This window comes from Coturnix japonica, chromosome 4 (genome assembly GCF_001577835.2).
Source record: "Coturnix japonica isolate 7356 chromosome 4, Coturnix japonica 2.1, whole genome shotgun sequence".
NCBI lineage: Eukaryota > Metazoa > Chordata > Aves > Galliformes > Phasianidae > Coturnix > Coturnix japonica.
Window position 1 is genome coordinate 11,490,250 of NC_029519.1, and position 20,267 is coordinate 11,510,516.

Consider the following 20,267-nt stretch of genomic DNA (forward strand, 5'->3'; position numbering starts at 1 on the left):
CTAAAATTTAGGAAAGTGTTCTCAGTTTTTTCTTTCTTTTTCTTTTTTGCCCCCCTTTTCTGTGAGCTAAAAAGCCAGTATTTGTTCCCAGATTTCCAAGAAAAGGTGCTACTTACTGTGAACAAACACAGCAATGAGAACAGAAAAAGCTTTAGGGAAAACTGCTGCTCATTTCAATATCACAAACAAAACACAAGTATGGAGAAAGTGACAAATTTTGCATTCTCTCAATAACAGATTCTCTTTCTGTTAACATTGTAAGCTAGAATAAACTTCAATCACTGTGGCCAGCAGCCAGCTCATGAATAGGCTCACTAACATCAACAAGACTATTGGTATGAACAAATGCTCAAAATGACTATGAGACTTCTTGTATGCCCTTTGTAATGTTAAAAGCTGTAGGAATACAGTAGCTTGCAAGTGCTCTCCCACATAGAGGAAGAGCTGAAGGCAAGAGGAGCGCTCGTGTGAGAAAGTGTGGAAGAGCTGTAGATAAAGGTTGAATTGGTCCATTGCTGTCAGTTAAAAATAGAGCACTGTCTAACAAAAAACTACCAAGCAGGCAGATCCCAGGCTGCACCTAACTAAAACCTAATGCCTGATGTTAGATTCTGATACGTACTACTCAAGTAAAGGATTACTTCTACTGTTTGAATAGCATTTGGTTAACTACATATGCAATTCTACTTGAAGAACATGAGATTTCAACCTACATTCAAAAAGTATGGAACCACGATGGTAATACATAAAGGTTCTGTGAGAAAGGAAGCACCAGAACTAGCAGCAAGGTGGGGTTGCCTGCATGGTCAGCCCTTCATTTGAATGCAAATGCAATTTTGGGGCAGGCAGTTATCTGTGACATCAGGCAGGACCTTAGTAAACTGTTACCACCAGCACCTGGTAAAGCCATTGTTAATCATGTGTAGTAAAGGGACATGAGGGCTAGCATGAGTCATTTATAGAGCCAGTCGGAGCTAGAAAAGAGGGAGAAAGAAAGAGGAGGGGAAGAGATCAAACAAACACTGTGAGGAGCAGGATGTCCCAGCAAGACAAAGCCGGGCTGTGAGCATCATGTATGTGAGTTACCTTTTGGATAAAGAGACCAGCATGTATCCAGGACCTGCAAGGTGCAGCAACAACAACCTGCCAGTGCAGAACTTTGTGCCTGCTCCCCCCTACTCAGACTACATGGGGTATCACCACGTGCCAGCTCCAGACAGCCACGGACAGCCCGCGGGAGCCTGGGGACCCCACTACGGCCCCCAGAGGGAGGACTGGAACGCTTACGGCCCGTGCCCAGGGCCCTCCGGCACGGCTGCTGCCGCACAGCTCAGCGGCTCGTCTCCTGGGCAGGGCTCCTACAGTCCAGCTGAGTACAACTCCCTCCATCCCGCTGCACCCGGGGGGTTACCTCCTGCAGGTACCGTTGGCACACAGCAGGTCTCACCCACCAGCCAAAGGCACAGCTCTTACGAATGGATGAGGAAAACGGTACAATCCACTTCTACAGGTATGAGGGCAGTGAGGAAAGGCTGAGAAGAATTTTCCCTTTTTTTGGGTGGTTGGTTTTGGTTACTGTTGTTTTGTTGTGTATTTTATTTTTGCCAGGTTCCATATGTTTTAACAACAAGATTTGAACAAGACTCTTGCTAGCAGTGAAATATTGGTACAATTTTTGGATGCTGTTTTTGATCAGCTGATGATTCCTTATATATCTCCCTTGACGTCCACAGCTGAAGCAAATAAAAAGCAATGCCCTTTGACACTAAAGTATTTTCATTTGAAATTCGTTTTTAAAAAGTTACATCAAATAATTGCTTTTAGTGGGACTCCAATAGATTTAAAGTACGTCTGCAGAAAGAAATCATGATGAAAACATCAAATCTCTCCACTATCTATGCCTTATTTTCCTTAATTTTTAGGGTAGACATGAACAGTTCAAGTAAAATATATATAGTATTGGGGCTGGAAATAACTTTGTNTAGATACAGCCCCCATAAATCTGAGGACAGTAAAATTGGATGTCTGCAGGATCAAATGCTTTAAGAACAGGAACAATAAGAAAAGACCTGCCACTCTTCGTAGCAGTAACTCAAAAGATGCAGGAGTGTAACAATCTCTGGTAACACAATAAGTTAATGCTATGACAGGTCAATCTCTGACACATGAGAATGGAGGATTAAAACAAAAATCTTCAGTCATGTTTAACAAGTAAAAATAACAAGTCTGAGGAAAAGATTCTCCTTGGTTGTGGGAATTAATGCAATATATATATATACAACTGTTAAGTACATTAAAAACATCTCTGTTCCTTGTATCAACAGAAAAAAAATAATGAAACGAGGGAGGGGAGAAGGAAAGGCAGAGGGGCACTGCCTGAAAAGAACAGGGACAATCTTCTATAGGTGTATGTGATCCTCTGAGGTTCTGAGCAGCTTTGACACGCACCAACACCAGTAGGAGTTGAGGATGCTCAGTACCTCCCCCAGAAATGCTCACAGTACCTCAGTGTCACAACTCAGGGAGGTTTCCTTCCTTCCAGACCTTCCTCCCTTTCCCAGGTCAGTTCCCACACATGTTTAAATGGTGGTTTTCAAAGCCAGTACTGAATTAAACTCAGAAGGGAAAGCAATTATTTAAACGTATATTCTACATAAATGAAAGCAACTAAACAACAACAACAAATTGTCTTTGCTAAAATAATGCAGCTATTTTGCATAAGCACACTGAGCCATACCTATTCCTGCTCAATGTAACTTTAGCTCACAGAGAATCCATGGGCAATACTTGGAGAGAACACATTCTTACATTTGGTGAACAAGAATTTTGGCAAATACAAAAGACATGTGTTGCTGAAGACCTTTTTCATTTTAAAATATATATCTCACTGAATGCTACTCAAGAAAAGACAAAAGAGGACCAGCCTTGCAAAAATGTACTGCTTTCTTCTGCACAGTCCTTATGAACATGAAAAGCTCAGGAACAGCGTATGGATGGCAACATAGTTGCTCAAAAACCACTACTGTTTCTCTTTACCTCCCTGCCTCTTGCACTTGTGGATTTAAATTGTAGCCTTACAGCTCTGTCTTTTTGCACAACCGTTAGAAATTTCAGTAGAGATTTTGTAAAGGAAAGAAGAATTATTTATGTTATTTATTATCCATTTTTAGTCCCTGTAGAAAAAGATATGAACTTTCCTGAAGATGAAAAAAATAAGGCTTAGATTTACCTGATGGCACTAATGCAAATTATAGAAATAAAAAGTATCATTTGTTCATTATGTGTTGCAAAATAATACTTATAGTGTGACTTCTCTATAGAAATGATTAAGGCAAGTAATTTTTGCAAGATGTTCTTGAATGTCTGCAAGTAATGTTGCTCTAATTGTATCCCTTTAGAATCAGATGAGACTCCTTCCGTAGATTTACTTACTTACATGCCACTGGGCAGCAGTTTGACTTGTAACAGCAATAGAAACAAGGCCTAGAAACAATGACATTTCCATCTCCAGGGGTTTCATGGTTATCTTTTCTTGTTGTCGTGCTTCATTGATTCATGACCTGAGAGAGAAGAAAGAAAAACACTTGATTGAAACTTTTCCCACTGCCTCATACCCTACATGTCTTCTCGTATTGTTTTTTATACAATTCACCTGGAACGTAAGAAGAAATTATTTCAAGTTAAATTTACTGTATATAACTTGAAAAACAACACTGAATACAAAACCGGGTCTTCACCTGGTATTAAGCAAAATTCATGAGAATACACTACTTGAAACTACTGAAAGATCTCGGTATTTAATGCAAGACTGTCATGCTGATATGGTGGTACTGGAATGCATTTCCCACAGGCCTAATCGGGCTTTCATCCACCATCCTCCCTGGTTGAAGGATGTATGAATGCTATGAAGAGTAGGACTTCCTCCATGTAGGTTGTAATGCCTGCTCACTGCTTCCCTGAGGGTATTCAGGATACAGGAGAAAGCAAACATGTTCTGACTCAGACCACTTGAATAAAGGACTGAATATTCTCATCCAAGAACACCAGTGGAAAAAGACCCTTCCCTAACCCTTAGACTGCACCTATCTGTCTCAATTGCTAAAATACCAAGCCAAAAGGGAAACGAAACCCACAGCTACTAGAAATAGTAACAGAGGTCAGAGCCATGACAACTAGAGACAGCAATTCTATGTACACGAAGAGTAATTACAGGCAAATTCTTTGATGAAAAGTATAAGCCCATTATTGAATAAATTACAAATCTCCTTATATTGATTTCTGTATTTTTATGGAAGTATGCAGTGCCTTGTGTAGGAGTAACCTTTATTTACAGCCTTTGTGAGAAAACAAAATACATCTGTGTAAACCTGTGAACAGAATCTAAAGTATGAAGAGGGAACTGGCAGGTAGTTTCAGCAGCAGCAGTGAGAATTAGATGAAAAATATATCTAAAGTTCTGCACTTATCTAATCATTAAAAAGGGAGGGAGCAAGTACAGAAACAGAGGCAAAATAACTGTAAGCAGAGACATCAAGTACAGGAAACACTGTAGTCATTCAGTAAAAATTTACTCTGACAATTTTCCTGGTGGTGCTGACAGTATCATTACCAAATGCTTTGTAAATGTAGAGTATCTAGGAGAAGGAAGAACTTGTATCCTCTCAAATGTAAGAAAGAGAAGCAGAACTCTTCAGGAGTCATTGTTGTAAAATTCTGAATGCCAACAGAACATTCACCTGGAAAAAATCCAGGTAATCACTTGCTTTTTCGTTTATACGTTCACTGGCAATGTGACTTTTCCTGACCCTGCCACTTAGAAAACTACCTACACTTCCTACATCTTGTGTCCAAACAAAACCCCACAGAGCAGTCTGTCCAGTTGTTATTTAAAGGTGACAAGAATGATTCTGCTTTGGATTCAGTTATCTTCTGTATTATGAAGACGAATGGCTTACACTAACAAAGGACAGAAGTTGGCCAGTGAGCATTACTACAGAACATACTTAACATGGAAAATAATTACACTTTAAATAGAAGTCAGCAGAACAGAGGGAAAACCCTCTAAGTCCAATGAAAGTTGTCAGTTCTGTGATGCTACTCTGTTCCTTTCCCCATGAGTTACCTGAACATGGATAATAAGAAAAATGATCAAGATCCAGCAGAAAATACAAACACAGAATTTCAGCATCACAAACCTCTATGCATCCAACTCAGCAATATTTCTATTCAGCTCATTGAAACTTGTGGCAGGAATGCAATTACTGACACTGTGCAGGGCAGCACCCTCATAACTTCACAGATCTTCATGTGCAGCACAGTGCCCTCCCTTCAATGCATTTATTCATTTTAATTACTTTTGTTTCTCAAATTCAGTAAAATCAGTGAAATTCCCTAGGGTAAGTTTGGACCTTCTGTTTTCTAAATTTTAAAGGGCATGAATATTGAGAAATAGCTCCCTCACAATATAAATAAAATAAAATAAAATAAAGAAGAATACACACCACTGGACTCTTATCTCTAGTGGTCCCTTATTATTAACTCAAAAAACTAACTCTACTCTCTTAAAACTGAGCCACCTTAAAAATGCAGATATTTGGAACATATCTTCAGGCCAGAAAACTATTCCATATTTGAAGTGAACTTATGCTGCCTTTCAGCCATCACGTACAGTTATTAACTCCCTCTGATACAATACTAAGCTATACAAGTGAGATGCTGATACTTGTAAGTAGACTGACACTATTCTGTACAAGGAGATCTCCTGTCTGAGCTAAGGAGCTGATGGATTTTATGAATGATGTCAACTTAGGTAGACAAGGATATTCCTGGACAGTTAAGAGAGGAGGCACTAAAGAAGGGGCCAGGGACCAGTTCTCATGCTAATTTATTTTACTTTGTAAACTAGTTGTGAGGTCTGACAGTGTTGGTTTGGTTTTGGTTTTTTTTTTTACTCCTTTCCTGGGCTACATTGTCTTTGGTTTTGAGGCCTATCTGTCATATTGAGGCAACAGACCCTCTCAACACTTCTCTTTGCTTTGATATGCAGCCTTGTCTCTTCCTTCTCCCTTTTTTCTTCAGGAGTTATATTGCCGGAAAGGGTGATGATTTTCACAGCAAATAAAGAGGCCTTCTTCGAGCTTTATTGTCTTCAGAAGAAATGCTCTGTGAATTTTATGACCAAGGGGAAAGCTGTTCCCTTCCCCCAACTCAGAACTTGGCCAGTCACAAAAATTGCTGAAGAGGGTGTGTGATAAGACAGGATTGTTAAACTTTATCTCACAAAAAAGTCTTCTAAGGCTGAAATATCTTATTTCTCCTTAATCTAAAGGCAGTTTTAAATAATCACTGCCTGTAAAATAGGTTTTTGGCAAAAAAATCATGTTCTTAAATAGCTCACCCAACTCAGAAAATCTGCCCCCCTCAACACAGAGGCAGTTTTTCTTTTATTCCACACAGCTACTGATAATCTCCCCAACCACCTGCAGCTCCATGCTATGACTCCCAGAAAATAAATTCCCAATAAAACTGATACTAAGTTGCTGATTAAAGCCATCATCTGTCTTTAATGAAAGATTAACACTGTCAAAAGGTAAATCTTGGTAATTTCACTCACCTAAGTAAAATCTGCAGGACCTCAGTCAACTAAAGGACTGGATTAAAATATTAACCTTTATCACTGGATCATTGCATTTTGTCATTATCTACCAAAGAGATCTGACAAATGAAGAACGTTCTTCTGCTGTCTCCAGGGTGATGCATTAGTTCTGCCTCAGATTTCATTCAGGTAGTACATCTTGAAATAAAATGCATCACTGTAATTGAAATGAGCAGAAGATCAGTAAGATTCACAACAGAACGCCATCTATTCTGTCAGTCTGTTTAGTAACAGGCTTTATTGCTGTTAACTCTAGAAAATAAATAAAAAATCCACTCTGCCTTTGAAATGAAATGCCATATGCAGAGTAACTCCAAGACAGCATCCTACAAAGGGAGACGGGAGTCCCTCGCAGACACTGGGACTTCACCAGGCCTCACCAAGAGCAAAACAAGGGAAGACCTCAGCAGATCTCAGACCTCTACAGCTCAGATAAGGTTTAAAGCACCTAAAATCAGGAATAGGAAGCTATATCTTGAAGTTTTCCATCTTGTTTTGGCAACAGAAGCACATCTGATATTTGACTGTGACTTCAGAATGAGAATAGAGCTGAAGATAAGATCACCTTTCTCTTTTGTGTTCTCCATCTTAACAACACAAAGGAGACAAATGAAACATCTTAAGCATTTCTGTCCCAAAGAATGACCTCAAGTTCTCAATTGAAGAGGAAAAAACAGAAACAAAACAAAAAACAGACTAGAGATCTAAAGTTAAATTATATCAGGTAAAGCATTAAAGCACCACAGGTGACCATATGTTAAACAAACAATTTACACTTCGAATGAATGAAAACAAATGTTATAGCATTTATGTGGACTGGGCTAAATAATTGCTTTTCTCCAGAGACTTTAACATTTTCACTGTAATATTGTAGAACTAGCAGCACTTTTCACTTGATTATCTGAGTAAACATACTTGGGCTAATTCTGCCTTTCACTGCAGTTCTACTGATAGAAACACTGCTGGGCTGGGAATGTTTGACCCAGCCAAGGCATAACACTCATAAAAAAATTAACAGAATAATTTAACAGAGTTGTTTTGGCTGCATGAAGGGAGCAGAAACACCAGAACAGGCAACAAACAAAAATGTATACATTCATTTTTCCTACAAAAATATTCCAAGTAAACACACTGATTATCTCATGACAGTTGGAAAATATCTATATCACTGTAAACTCACTATTAATGCACAGTGCTTCCCTAAAGTCAAAGAGCAAGAAGTATGGAAGCTGAATGACCAAATTGTAATGAACATCTTGTAATGAAAGCTGGGAGGAGTCCCAGAGAAAGCTCATCACAGAGTGAACCAGTCGCAGCCCACAGCCAGAGGTATTTTGTTTATAGCACTGCAGTGACCAGGACTTCCAGTGCTGAACTACTGTGTGTCTAATATCTATACCAACAGTACAGAATGGGTCGTCACTTTAAGAACCTTGTTACGCATATAGTATCTTAGTGAGCCAAAAATACAAAAATACATGATTCAAGAGAATCTGACTCCAATGGGGTTGTTCTTGCCCATTGGACAGGAAGGTACACAAAGCATAGTGCCACTGTGCAGCACATGGCACAAATCACCAAGTACAAATGCGTTCTCAGCGCCAGAAAACTTACAGTCAATATATATACATTTGAACACGTGTCCTGAGTAAAACAGACAAGGAAGCACAAAACAAACCAATAAGTCACTATTTGCAATCACTGTAATATTGGTTTTATTCCCAAAACAATCTTATCTTTCCAAAATGCAGGGAGACCTTAGGGCAGGGCTCAGACACCATCATTTTAGGCAGCTGTTGACCTCTGATGTTTTGATTGCCCGAAATGAACATTAACAAGGGTGAAAAGGCTGGTGAGAAAGGAAGCATTAACAGTCTTCCTCATTCCCAGTTGTGTTTAATGACTGCCAATATCTGTCCTCACAGCTGATCCTATATGAAATCGATACATTCCAGCTACTTGCATCTATTTTCACTCGCTTGTATTATTTGATCTTACCTTTTTAAAGACCCAGTTACTGCTGAGCTGTGTCAGCTTCTGTCGGCTGTACCCATAACTGAAACACTGCAGCCATGCTGCCTGAAAGAGAACCAATGGTGCGATTCTAGCACTGTTAACAGTGCTAACATCCTTTGTTAGATATTGCTTTCCTTTCCTCTTTTTCTATTGTAATTTGAAAATTTATCTTACTATTCCCTGAGATGTGATCAAGGTGTGATTAGATTGTGCTAGACTTGAAGGAAAAACACAGCCACCGAATTGCAGTAACAGCAAGAGCGTTGCATCACTGTTTCTAGCAACAGGATCTGAGGTCTTTTGGAAGCTCTCAGTATCTTCCATGTAGTAAAACATCACTCACAATTCAACTCTGAATTAAGTAGCAAATAATCGACTTTAGGGAAGAGAACAAAGCAATCCAACACTGCATCGGAACAGAACCCAGGCTTCCTGGCTCCTCATTCTTAACAAGAACAAATTCTCTTTCCCAAATGATAACCCAAGGGTAATAAAGAATACAAGATGCAGTTTATCATCTATTTACTAAGGAGCAAATCCAAAAGCTGATGATATTACCCTCTTGTGCCATAAATTGATGCCAACTCCACTGCAGTCAAGGAATTTACTCTGGGTAAGTGCATAGAGAACCAAGCTTAAAATACCCACAAACATCTGTCAAATATAAAGTCAGATATTTTATGTGACTGGAGTTAAAAAAAATTCTAGGTTGAAGCAATGTGTTCTTCTTTTTAAAACAGGTAAAACAAGAACAAGAGAGAAGTACCGAGTGGTTTACACAGATCATCAGAGATTAGAATTAGAGAAGGAATTTCATTACAACAGATACATTACAATCAGGAGGAAGTCTGAACTTGCTGCAAACCTAAGACTTTCCGAGAGACAGGTAGAGTATGGATTATCCATTCAGAATTTCCTTTGCATTTATTATTGCCGAGGAGGAGATAACCACGCTGGTTAAGAATACAGAAATGTTAATACCTCAAAACTAACGTGACTGAATTCTCTTTGTGATTTAGGAACTCATATTATCCAGCTGAATGGCTTGATGGCTTTGTTTGCATTCATTTTGAAATATCCCATCAACACTAGTTCAGCTTGCACGATGACAGCAGAGAGCTATGCAACTGCACAGAAAAGACAAACACAAGTCTGACATACAGTCTTGTTCTGAGAGAATATCAACCAAATCCTGTTTTGCTGTTCAGCTGGGTCACTATTAGTAGGGAGAAGCTTTTGCAAACATTTCCAAGTCTTGGTTCCACTGAGGTCAGCAGGAAACCTCAAATAAAGCCATTCTTAGGAGAGATGTAGCTACTGAATATAAGTGATGAATTCCAGTATGTTCAGGACACTGAAGATATTTAGGTCTTGGCTACCTTCTACCTTTTGTTTAAAATTCCCTGAACACTTGCTAACCCTTTCTCTATTTCCCTCCAGTCCCTGCAAATTCCATTTCCTTTCCCACAACTTAAATCCATTCTTCTTGACATAAAGATATGAAATACAATTTGCTCTGGAACGACTTGGTGCCACATTCTTCAATCATGTAATTGTTGTGCCAGTGCCATGTCCTGCTATAGCAAAGCAGAAGCCAAGCCCCCGGCTCTTGAGCACCTCAACTGACTCATGCCAAGCAAAATAAAGTGCTTGTCTAGATCTCCAGTGTACTCCTAACATGGGCTGAGCATGTTCTGTCCCATTTTACTTAGGGGTTTCTTAGTACATGGAAGTAAGCGTTGACCTTAAAAGATTCATTGGAAGGACTCTACAAATAGACTATCTCAAGACAGAAGAACAAAGAATGACATGTAAACAAAAAAGGGAAGAAGAAATATCGGATTATTTTTTAAGTGACAAATGATGCACTTCTGATATGGACAGGATACTAAAATAGAGGAGGTGGTGAGGACAAGAAAGAAGAGCTAAAATCTACACTTTGGGATTACTTGCACAACTAAGCAGTGGCAAAAATATTGTAAAAGTGTTAGCAACAGTTAAAGAACAAGTCCACACAAGCTATTAGACTAATGTTGCAGATTTGTATTTACTTGTATCTGATAACTGGTATGCAACCTTCAAATGCCTACTAAAACATCACTCTGGATCTCTGCTGCAGGTCTCTACATCTAGTTCAATAATGAAAGGGAATAAAAGCCCTAAACTCAAAGCAGATAATGCTGAACACAGAGGGCAATTCTGAATCAGGTATTAGTTTAGTTTTTAGATAGCTTCATCACTTCATATATTCTGGCAAGAGATGGGAAAAGCTTGATTACCACAGCACAGTCAGAATGTAGGATATTCGAGGCAGCTTTAATACAACATGAACATCATTTGCTACTGAAGTGATATTTCAGAAACTAAGACAACAAAATGAACTGCCACATGTTTGAGATGACTGCCTGGGGCTCAACAAACTTGGGGTCAAATTTCTACAAGCTTTATGTGCATCCAGAATGTTCACATTCCAATGGAAAATGGGTATAATAATGGCTCAAGAATAAGTACACTGAAACTGTCACAGAGTCCCCATGATGTCTTGAGGGACTTCACCATTAGATTTATTTTAATGGCTACAGATATTACCACTTTTTCCAGTTTTTCCTTCTTTCTGATTGTCAGTTCTCTCTCTGCCAAGCAGCTAGAAAGTAAAAGAATAGCCACAGAATAGTCCTTTTCACACCTGAACTAATTCTGCTGCATTTTCAATTGAACACTGTCAGCTCCATCTCGCATCCTCACCTGTTCTGTCCCAGTCAAAATCCATCTATTCTTCAATAGTTCATCTCTTCTCAAAGATTGCATTTCTATGACAGAGCAATGACTAAGAAATAAAGTCATGGTCTGCATGGGAAATAACAGATTTTGGCTTCATCTACACGTGCAAGAAAAAGTGCTCAGCTACTAAGGCACCACTTCTATGATACTCTGAAATTACACAGACCTACAATAGCACACTTGTGCATTTCTGCTCAAAGGTATATTGCCACTGACTTATGCACTGTAGGAAAGGAATTAATATTCAGCATGCAAACAGGAAATCTTTTCTCAGTTCATAGCCAACAACAGGCTTTGAGTCTCTCTGACTTAGAGCTGTCAAAGTAAAGATGCTTTCAAACTGTTTTGGCCACCACTGTGATGCATTAGGTTCTATTCTACTTTGTACCAAAACAAACAAACAAACAATGACAGCAAAACCAGAAAGAATCAAACTCCTTTCACAAATACTTTCTAGCAATAAATCACTTTAAAAGCTACTTATCAAACAAAATACTTTATTATCACACAGGATAGATTATATATGTGGGAAAAAAATACATAAAAACAAGCCAAGAGCTCAGTTATCCCAGTTTGCTACTGCTTTTCTCACTGGTCCTCATGCCGTTGATTTTCTCCTATGCCCCTTGACTACATACATAAAGAACCACACTGCATTCTATTAACAACTGTAACAATTTTCCTCTGCTCCTCTGCAGGTAAAAATCTGGTTCCAGAACCGTAGAGCCAAAGAAAGAAAATTAATGAAGAAGAAAATGACTCATTTTGATGGCAGCAATCTTGGCTCTATGCAGAGTGACTCTGGCTCAGTGAGCCCAATGCCAGCTCCTGACCAACAGACTCACTCAGAAATGTCCAGCTCTTTGTTTCCTCCTCCACCTCCTCCTGCTCCGCTTCCAATGAACGGCCTGCAGCACACTGGGAACCTGCAGCAGGTGGTGGCCTCTCAATAGGACTGGCTGAGGAGCTGCTGCTTAAATGAACACTATGAACTCCCGGTACACATAGCACTACAATATGAAAGAGGACATCTGCAGCTGTTTTCTGGGGTCCCCAGCATGACACAGTTCTGTGCACATAAGCTTCAAGTTCAATAAATCAAGAGTCACTTGCCGGGTCTGCAGGATAGTGCAAGCTCCCAGTGGCACTGGAACTGCTGTGTGCCAGGAGTCCTGGCTGCAGAGAGCCTCACAAGAGACCACCACAAGGCAAGCATCCCTGCAGCAGATGGGCAGGCACTGGGGAGGAGCTGAGCCAAGGGCTGGAGTGGCCACTTTTGTATTCCGAGAACAAACAAAAGCACGGAGGAGGCTATAGGCAATATGACACTGCTGAGGCTGTGATGGCAGCTTAATGCAAGTGCTCTGTCCCCCGCCCCTAGGTAAAGAGTGTATTCCTTCTCCTTCCATCTCCACACGGGTTCCATGTACTAACCTTGCTTTCATCGACATTACACATGGACCTCGATAAAAGAAAACCTGGCTTAATTGTCTTGACTCGCTTGATGGAAAGCCTGAGATGTGGTGGTTTCAGGGTAAAGGTCATGGATGAGCTTTTTGGATTTGTTTTGTTTTGACAGGTATGATTTCCAGTGCTTCCTATACTGGCATAAACACGCATGCATCAATCTTACCATAAATGATTTGAAAACATTCTGGAAATATCAATCTTGGCCTAAGTTCATTTTTGGTGGAGACTGCATTTTGTGAGACTGCATATCTCCCAGATAAAGATGCAATACTTGCATTCAACTAATTTTATATTTGAAGTGGTTTTCAGACCTATTGTGATACTAAAAAAAAATAAATACATTTAAAATGTGAAAAGCTAAATTAATAGAAGACAAAGCAAAAATACTTTACCTGGATATAAGATCTTGCCAATTTCTAAGTGGGCACGTAATACTAATCTCCTAAACCCACATCTGAGAATCTAAATGGGAGCTTCCAATTCCCAAATGCTGATCCCTTCCACACTAAGCAGACTTGGGAAGATAATCACTACTTAGGAATAATCTGGATATCTGCTTCCTGGGTTGACTACCAATGACACATACATAATCTCTGCCTGCAAAGAGACCGTTTTTGAAGCACTCAGGTAATTTGGGAACTTCTACTCCCCTTTGCCAAAAGCTATTTAGAAGTTTAGGATGCTTATCCTCACGAATTTCCATCGAAGCGTCCTCCTAAATATCTCCAACACTGTTACAAATAAGACTTAGGAACATCAAGTCATTTCGGCACTACGTTCTTTTTTTTTTTCTTAATTATAACAAATAGTACTATTAGATCATCAAATGTAGGTAATGTAAAGTTACTTTGTATATAGAGAACATAAAAATAAATGACGTTTTCAATAATCATTTGCCAATGTGATATTAGCTACTGTAGAAAATGAACATAATTTTCACGAACATTCTGTTACTGAACTGCAGCATCAAGTTGAAAAGCAGGGAGGTGCTTAGAAAAAATACAGCGGAAAAACCAGGCTGACTCGGGGAGATGGCAATTTTCACTCACTCTCTCTCTTAATTTTACTTAGAATTTTCTGGTTGTAACAAGGACGGCACGAAAGAAGAGTAAACTTAAAAGGGATGCACATCTACATTGTAAAATTCCCACATTTTCCTTCCATTGTGCTGCTAGAAAGAGTACTTTGAAGCTTTGTGTTGGTAAGATAAGCCAAACGAGATGAAGAAACTCAATTACAATACAATTCAAAGTTCAGCAACAGAAAACATTCTGCTGTTTGTCACTTATTATGAAAAGCAGAACTTAACAAATGGCACTTATGAACAGGAGTGATTTAACATCCCCATTGATGAGCTCAGCCGTCAAACTGAAACACTGATTTCCTAACGAGATACTTCCTGTATAGGTCTAAAAGAAGAATCCATTGGAAATACATAGAACAGCCATTTTGCCTACAGAGGGAAACGCTACAGATATTTTGCACGCAGTTCATAGGCATATTTTAACTTAGCTGATACTGAAGAAGGTTCAAAGAGATAAACAATCTCAGTTTGGCCAATTAAACAGAATTACGATTACATACCAAAGAAAAATCAGTAAAAACATACAGATATACAACTTAAAACTTGTCAGAATACAGAAAGCAGCTTTGTTTTTTGTAATGCTATACAATAACTTGATACCTAGTTCTACCTCAATGCACTAGGGCCCCAGGATCGAGTTCACTGTTAGTTTTAATTACACTTGCGTGACATTGTTTGATTTTGTAACTGATTTTTTTTTTTACATAATATATTATTAAGACATTCTTTAAAATGATAAGAAAATAAATCTGAACTCAACTTCTTTCTCTTTAAAATTATTTAAACGTCATTCAAAGAGTAAGGGATCTGGCAAAATGACCCGTTTTATCTTGTTTACATGTAAAAGAGTTATTGAGGAAGATAAGTGACTACTTTGAAGATCTGCCTCATTTCTGCCCCAGTTTGCTGAAAGCATGCTTGCTATAGGTTGCTATGTGTTTCCAATCCGAAGTTGTTAAGTACACAAAATAAGGCTGGATTTTATTTGCAGAAGCACATGTTCAAAGGTTAAAATTTATTGCTCCAAAAGCAGTATCTATAATCCAGGGCAATACCTTAGGGATTATTAACCCTCTAGTTATGCCAGTGACTGTTTTAAGTGGTTTAATTAATTATTTTTTTTTTCTTTAAACTTACTTGCAATCTATTCAAATAAGTATTTTCCAGTGTGCTTTAACATTTTTAAAAGTCTGCCAAAAAATAACCACAGTAAGGTATTTTTCATTAAAAAGCTTATAAAATACTGTTGTGTAGGTAAACTAAAAATGAGATGGATCAAGTTGGAGGCAACTAACTGGAAGTATTTTGGTCCAACATTTTGAGTCATGGAATACCTCTGAACAGTACTTACTTCCCTTCCAACACCGGGCATATCATGTAACCTATCACTTTTAGCACATCTATAAAACTAGGGACACTAAAGCAGAGTTGCTGTGAAGATTGATTGGATGTAAGCAAAGTGCCTTGAAGAAGAAAAGCACACTGTGAGCTACATCACAGGGATATCTAAGACCTTAATCCTAATTGTGATTAAAGCAACAATCAAGGTATATGCAATTTACAGATATTCACTAAACTCTAAACCCCATTACCCAGAAAGAAGCGTATAGTACAAAAAGAACACACCAGGCAGGATCTCCTACAAAAACTTCATGCAACTAAGAAGGCTATACAACTCAAAATGACATTTCCAGATCCAGACATTTCCACCCTTCAGATTGACAAAGATATTCATTCGAGGTGTTAACACAAAGAATAATAATCATGCTCCTACTTCAAGCATCCTTATTCAGTTTGAAGGTGTAGTACAGGCTCACTCCAGGCCAATCTTCTACATCATGCACTGAGATGGTGCATCTCTGAACAACATGATGGCCAGTCATGTTTTGGAAATGGCACTGGATGTTATTAGTGGGACTTACAATAATAACCACTATTAAAAGAATAGGCACTCTTCTAATGGTGAAAATGTTTCCCAGCCATTTTCATGATCAAAGAGCACAAAAAACTTTTTTGTACATTTTGTAATGGACCATTCTGCGAAGTTTCTCAAAATGGAGAGGCTTAACTTAGATTTATCCTGCAGGCACTTGGTCCTCCAGGGAAGGAGGGACTCGATACATACAATCTCCTACCTGAGAGCAAGGAAAAACAGTTAAATTTCTGTGACAGAAAGGCTGGTCTGCCAGGAATATAAGCCACATGTATAGCAAGAATTGTAAACAGTAAAAGCAGTCAATTCATTTGTTTCCTAATAAAAAACAAGGACCACACTTTAGGAACTCCCAAAGGACTAAATACTGAGCACCCAACAATCCCCATCTAGCTGTATTCAAGTCAGGATGAATTAGCTACAGTTAGTGGGAACCCCACACAACAGGTTCAGAAAGGAAACCAGATATCAACAGAGGATCTGCTGTTGTTACAGCTCTGCTAAAAACGATCGATTTAACCTGCATTTCAAATACAGGTTCTTTAAAACCTGCTGCACTCAGTTTGCTGAGCAGTAAGGCACAGTTTCATTACTGTTTGTATCGATTTTGTAACAGATTTTAACTCATCTTGATTTCAGATCAGAAGACCCTCTTTCCATTCCACTCTTCCCTAGCACATGCAACACTGGTGCGGATCATACATGACATGTGAGGTGCCAGCAAAAAGCATTCCCAAGCCCTCCATTATTGATGTGTTACTGGAGTGTTCCCTTGGAAGCAAGGAAACAAACATCTGTTCCCAGCACCTTAGCTAGGATGAGGCTCACAGAGCTCGTATACTTCCTTCTCCTCAGAAACATTACCCCAGAAAGCAGATTGCACACAGTTTTCAAGTGTCAGAAATATATTTCTTATCTTTATATACAAAGGAGAATGACTTTGTGAGTAAGCACTCACAATATGCTTATAAAAGCAATCACAGTTATCAGCACCTTTAATTCATATATCATACAGGTCAATTTTAATCTACCTGTATTCCATGAAATTACAGCTATAACACTTGCCATTAAAACACCTTAACCACATATTTGTGGTTACACTGTTATTGCTGGCTTTGGAAATGCTCTTTAGAACAGCACCCATATTATGGTGTGCCATCAGCGCTGCCTGTGAAAATAAAACTGTTATGGTTTCAATGGCTATCACTACAATTGTTGATATGAGAATTACCAAATTTTCATCAACCCCTCGTTAGAAAACCTGACCATTCTCTTCCCCAGAGAGTAAATACACATAAAGGACGAGGGCAGCTCCAAAAGTAATGCCTCCTATTTTTATTAGATTAGCCCATGATGTCGGAGGAGCATGTTGATGATACAGCAGTACAGGTTGAACCTTCCCACCAATATTCCTTTACATTTTGTTGCCGTGTGACAGATGGCAGCAGAGGGGCAGTCTGATACAAAGGCGTCTGACACTGAAGTGCATATGAAACAAAATTTCTCCATGCAGAAAAAATTGCACCCATTGACATTCATCAATGCTTGCTTTGGAAACCAAGTAGTGGATGTGAGCACAGTGAAGCATTGTGTAGTACATTTCAGCAGCGACGTGAAATACAAGCAGTGTTCTGGATGGCCAGGCAAGTTTTTGCAAGTACAGCGCGCATGCTCTTGTTTATTGCTGGTGAAAATGCATGAGGTAATGGAGGTGACTATGTTAAAAAAACGGGGGGTCTGTAGATGAGAATTTGCTCTATCAGATAGTATTATCGTGCACTAAAGGTCCCTTCCAACCCGCAGGAGACTATGATACTATGACTATGACTATGATACTTTGTATCTGTTGTAGTTTCCATGGAAGCAAACAGAAGGCATTGCTTTCAGAGCAATCTATGTATATTTAATTTTACAAGTAAGTCACTTCATTCCAACCAAAAGCTCAGGCAATTCCCCGTGGACACTGGCTAAATTAGACATAATATTTTGATAGTTGGAGTAAAATGAGAAGTTATTACCTTGGAGCTCAGTTCTCACTCCAGCCGCCAGTGTCTCTATAGCAAGCCAAGCAGTGCAACAGCCTTGCTGCCAGTACCTTACCAATGGTTCCTATTCTGCCTTTTATTGCCCACTGCTGAAAACTGTATAAATATAGCATCTGTATGGATGGGACTCCTAGACAAATAGCCTACTGCCTCAGATCAGCTTCTCCTTTTCTATCATCCCAGAAAGGCAAAGAGTGACCATGGTAACACAATTGTCCCACAACCACTTGGAACAGCCATAGGCAGCACACTGACCCTTGCTCTCCCACCATCAGCTCACTGCTGCTCCATCACAGTGCAAATATGGAGAGGGAAAAGTGTTTCTGGAACTGCAAAGTGAGGCACTGCTACACTGATGGTGATGCAGCTCTGTGGCTCTGAAGCTAATGACAGGGTGGATTTGAAAGGAATGACACATGGACAGCTAAGAAATTACTCCTGGGAAGGAAGACCTTGATTAATAGTCAGTTAGCTCTCAAAACCCATCAATTCCAAAATTATGGTATCCATAAAATACTAGACTGTGAAAAGATGTGCTTCCTTTCTAATGATCCACACAGTTCTTTGATACAAAATGGGAGACATAAGAGCCGGGCTGTGGGAGATGATCTGAACGCTACCATTTTAGTTATCTTATTCTCACTCTGGTGTTAAAAAAATCTGCAGTCTTACCCAGCAATCTTATCCTTCTATGTAAATCTTTTTAAACAAAATGCCTTATTCAAAGTTTACTATTGTCAACCGATATCAAATCAGTGCAGCAAATCGTGATCAGTGTATCTTGATCTAATTACTTTCTGGAAAGAACTGAAAGAGATCTAAAGAAATTTCAGATAATGGAACAGGCAAAACAAGAAAGAGAAAGGAGGAGCATAAACAAAAGATAAAAGAAGAACAAGGAATGAAGGATAAGGTTCTGAGATACAAAAAATAGGATCAAGTGATAATGAAGTTGTGGTGGTATGAGGAGAAGCATAAACAAAGGAAGAGAGTTAAAAATTAAGTTGTTAGTAAGCATATATATTATGTGTAATACTTTCAGGATAGGAAACAATATCTTGTTTAAGCTGAACGATGCTCACTGAGTCCATATATTGTCCACATATGTTCTTTTTATTTTAAATAAGGAACACATCATTGACAGGAGTCTTTCTCCATGTCCATAATGCAACTTTCCTCAGCATTACCTCATAGATTAAGAAATAAATCCATAAATATATAAAAAAACAACCTTAAAGACCACAGCATTTATTAAAAAAAGGTCTTAAAAAAAAAATAGAGGAATCCTTCCCCTAAGTACATAGAATCCCTTGGTACTGAGATTAGAAGGGATGTGCGAGTACAAGCAGTGTCAGAATTCAAAGGCTGCTGAATGAAGATCCACACCTTCATAAAGGGAAACAAGCCATTACAATTTGCACCTCTTTTGCAAGCATGTCCCCTGACAAACAGCTCATAGCAAAGAAATTAATCCCCAATAAAAATCTGATATCAAAGGCGCTCTACAAATTGTAATGAGGCAATTCTCAAGTCATAAAGAGCAGCCTGAGTCTCCCACATTAATACCTAACACTAACATACTACACCAGATTTGGAATCATTCCTCTTAGTAAAAAAGCTCACCTGCACGGTGCTAAGTGTCAAGCACACAGCAAACACTATGACCTCTGATGCAGCCACTTCATGCCACTGTTCCAGCTGCCACCACTGAACAAACTACACACAAGTTTCAGAGGGAGGCCTTTCAGACACATAAGAGTTGCCATCAGTTTGAATCAGAAGCCAGCAATATTGCTGGCCCCAATCCAAGACTTTCTTCACGGTTTTTCTGTCATGTTCTTTACATTTCTTCTACCGTCTTTGTCAAGAAGATTTATCGACTACTAAAATTTATCAATATGAAAGAGCCAAAAGATCTCCTTAAATCACCACATATGGGGGGAGTATGAACATACCTGTGGCAGACAGAGTTTTAGTTACTCTTGTGCTGGAAAACTTACAAACATCAATAACAAGTGGAAAATTTTTCTAACAGTTATTATTCGAATTGACGGCATCCATTAATAAGAGAACTTAAAATGAGATTTTGGGGCATCTGAGAAATTAAGAGAGAAATAGATTTACTTGCTGGTTGAAAACATGTGACAAAAAAGATATGTATATTCCAGGAAAAAAAAAAAATCATTTAAACTATAATAGTGCTTTATGGTGTTTAGACAACTTTCTTTTCCAAAAGGTCTATTTCCTATATTCCAAATACAAGCAACAGTTGCATCATGTTAC

The 20,267-nt window shown here is 38.9% G+C and overlaps 1 protein-coding gene and 1 long non-coding RNA gene across 5 annotated transcripts in view; one reads left to right on the forward strand and one right to left on the reverse strand.

Annotated features, from left to right (window-relative positions):
- Window positions 1-20,267, reverse strand: part of LOC107312793 — a 220,231-nt gene that overhangs the window by 189,065 nt on the left and 10,899 nt on the right. For 3 of the 4 annotated variants that reach the window (XR_004307002.1, XR_001554624.2, XR_004307000.1), the window contains exon 3: window positions 3,437-3,560. This is a non-coding gene — a long non-coding RNA (uncharacterized LOC107312793). Of the gene's footprint in view, window positions 1-3,432; window positions 3,561-20,267 lie in introns of all 4 variants that reach the window. The other variant, XR_004307001.1, reaches the window with a different exon arrangement.
- LOC107312756 (homeobox protein CDX-1-like) lies at window positions 788-12,405 on the forward strand. The gene is made up of 3 exons (XM_015860432.2): window positions 788-1,510; window positions 9,412-9,557; window positions 12,151-12,405. The coding sequence occupies exons 1-3, from the start codon at window positions 1,072-1,074 to the stop codon at window positions 12,403-12,405; spliced, it is 840 nt and encodes a 279-aa protein (XP_015715918.1). The 5' UTR covers window positions 788-1,071.

Excerpts from the sequence above, each read along its gene's own strand:
- LOC107312756 (XM_015860432.2), top strand. The coding sequence starts at position 1,072 with ATGTATGTGAGTTACCTTTTGGATAAAGAGACCAGCATGTATCCAGGA. Across the intron at positions 1,511-9,411 it reads GGTACAATCCACTTCTACAG|GTAAAACAAGAACAAGAGAG; the intron begins GTATGAGGGCAG and ends TTTTTAAAACAG. Across the intron at positions 9,558-12,150 it reads TAAGACTTTCCGAGAGACAG|GTAAAAATCTGGTTCCAGAA; the intron begins GTAGAGTATGGA and ends GCTCCTCTGCAG.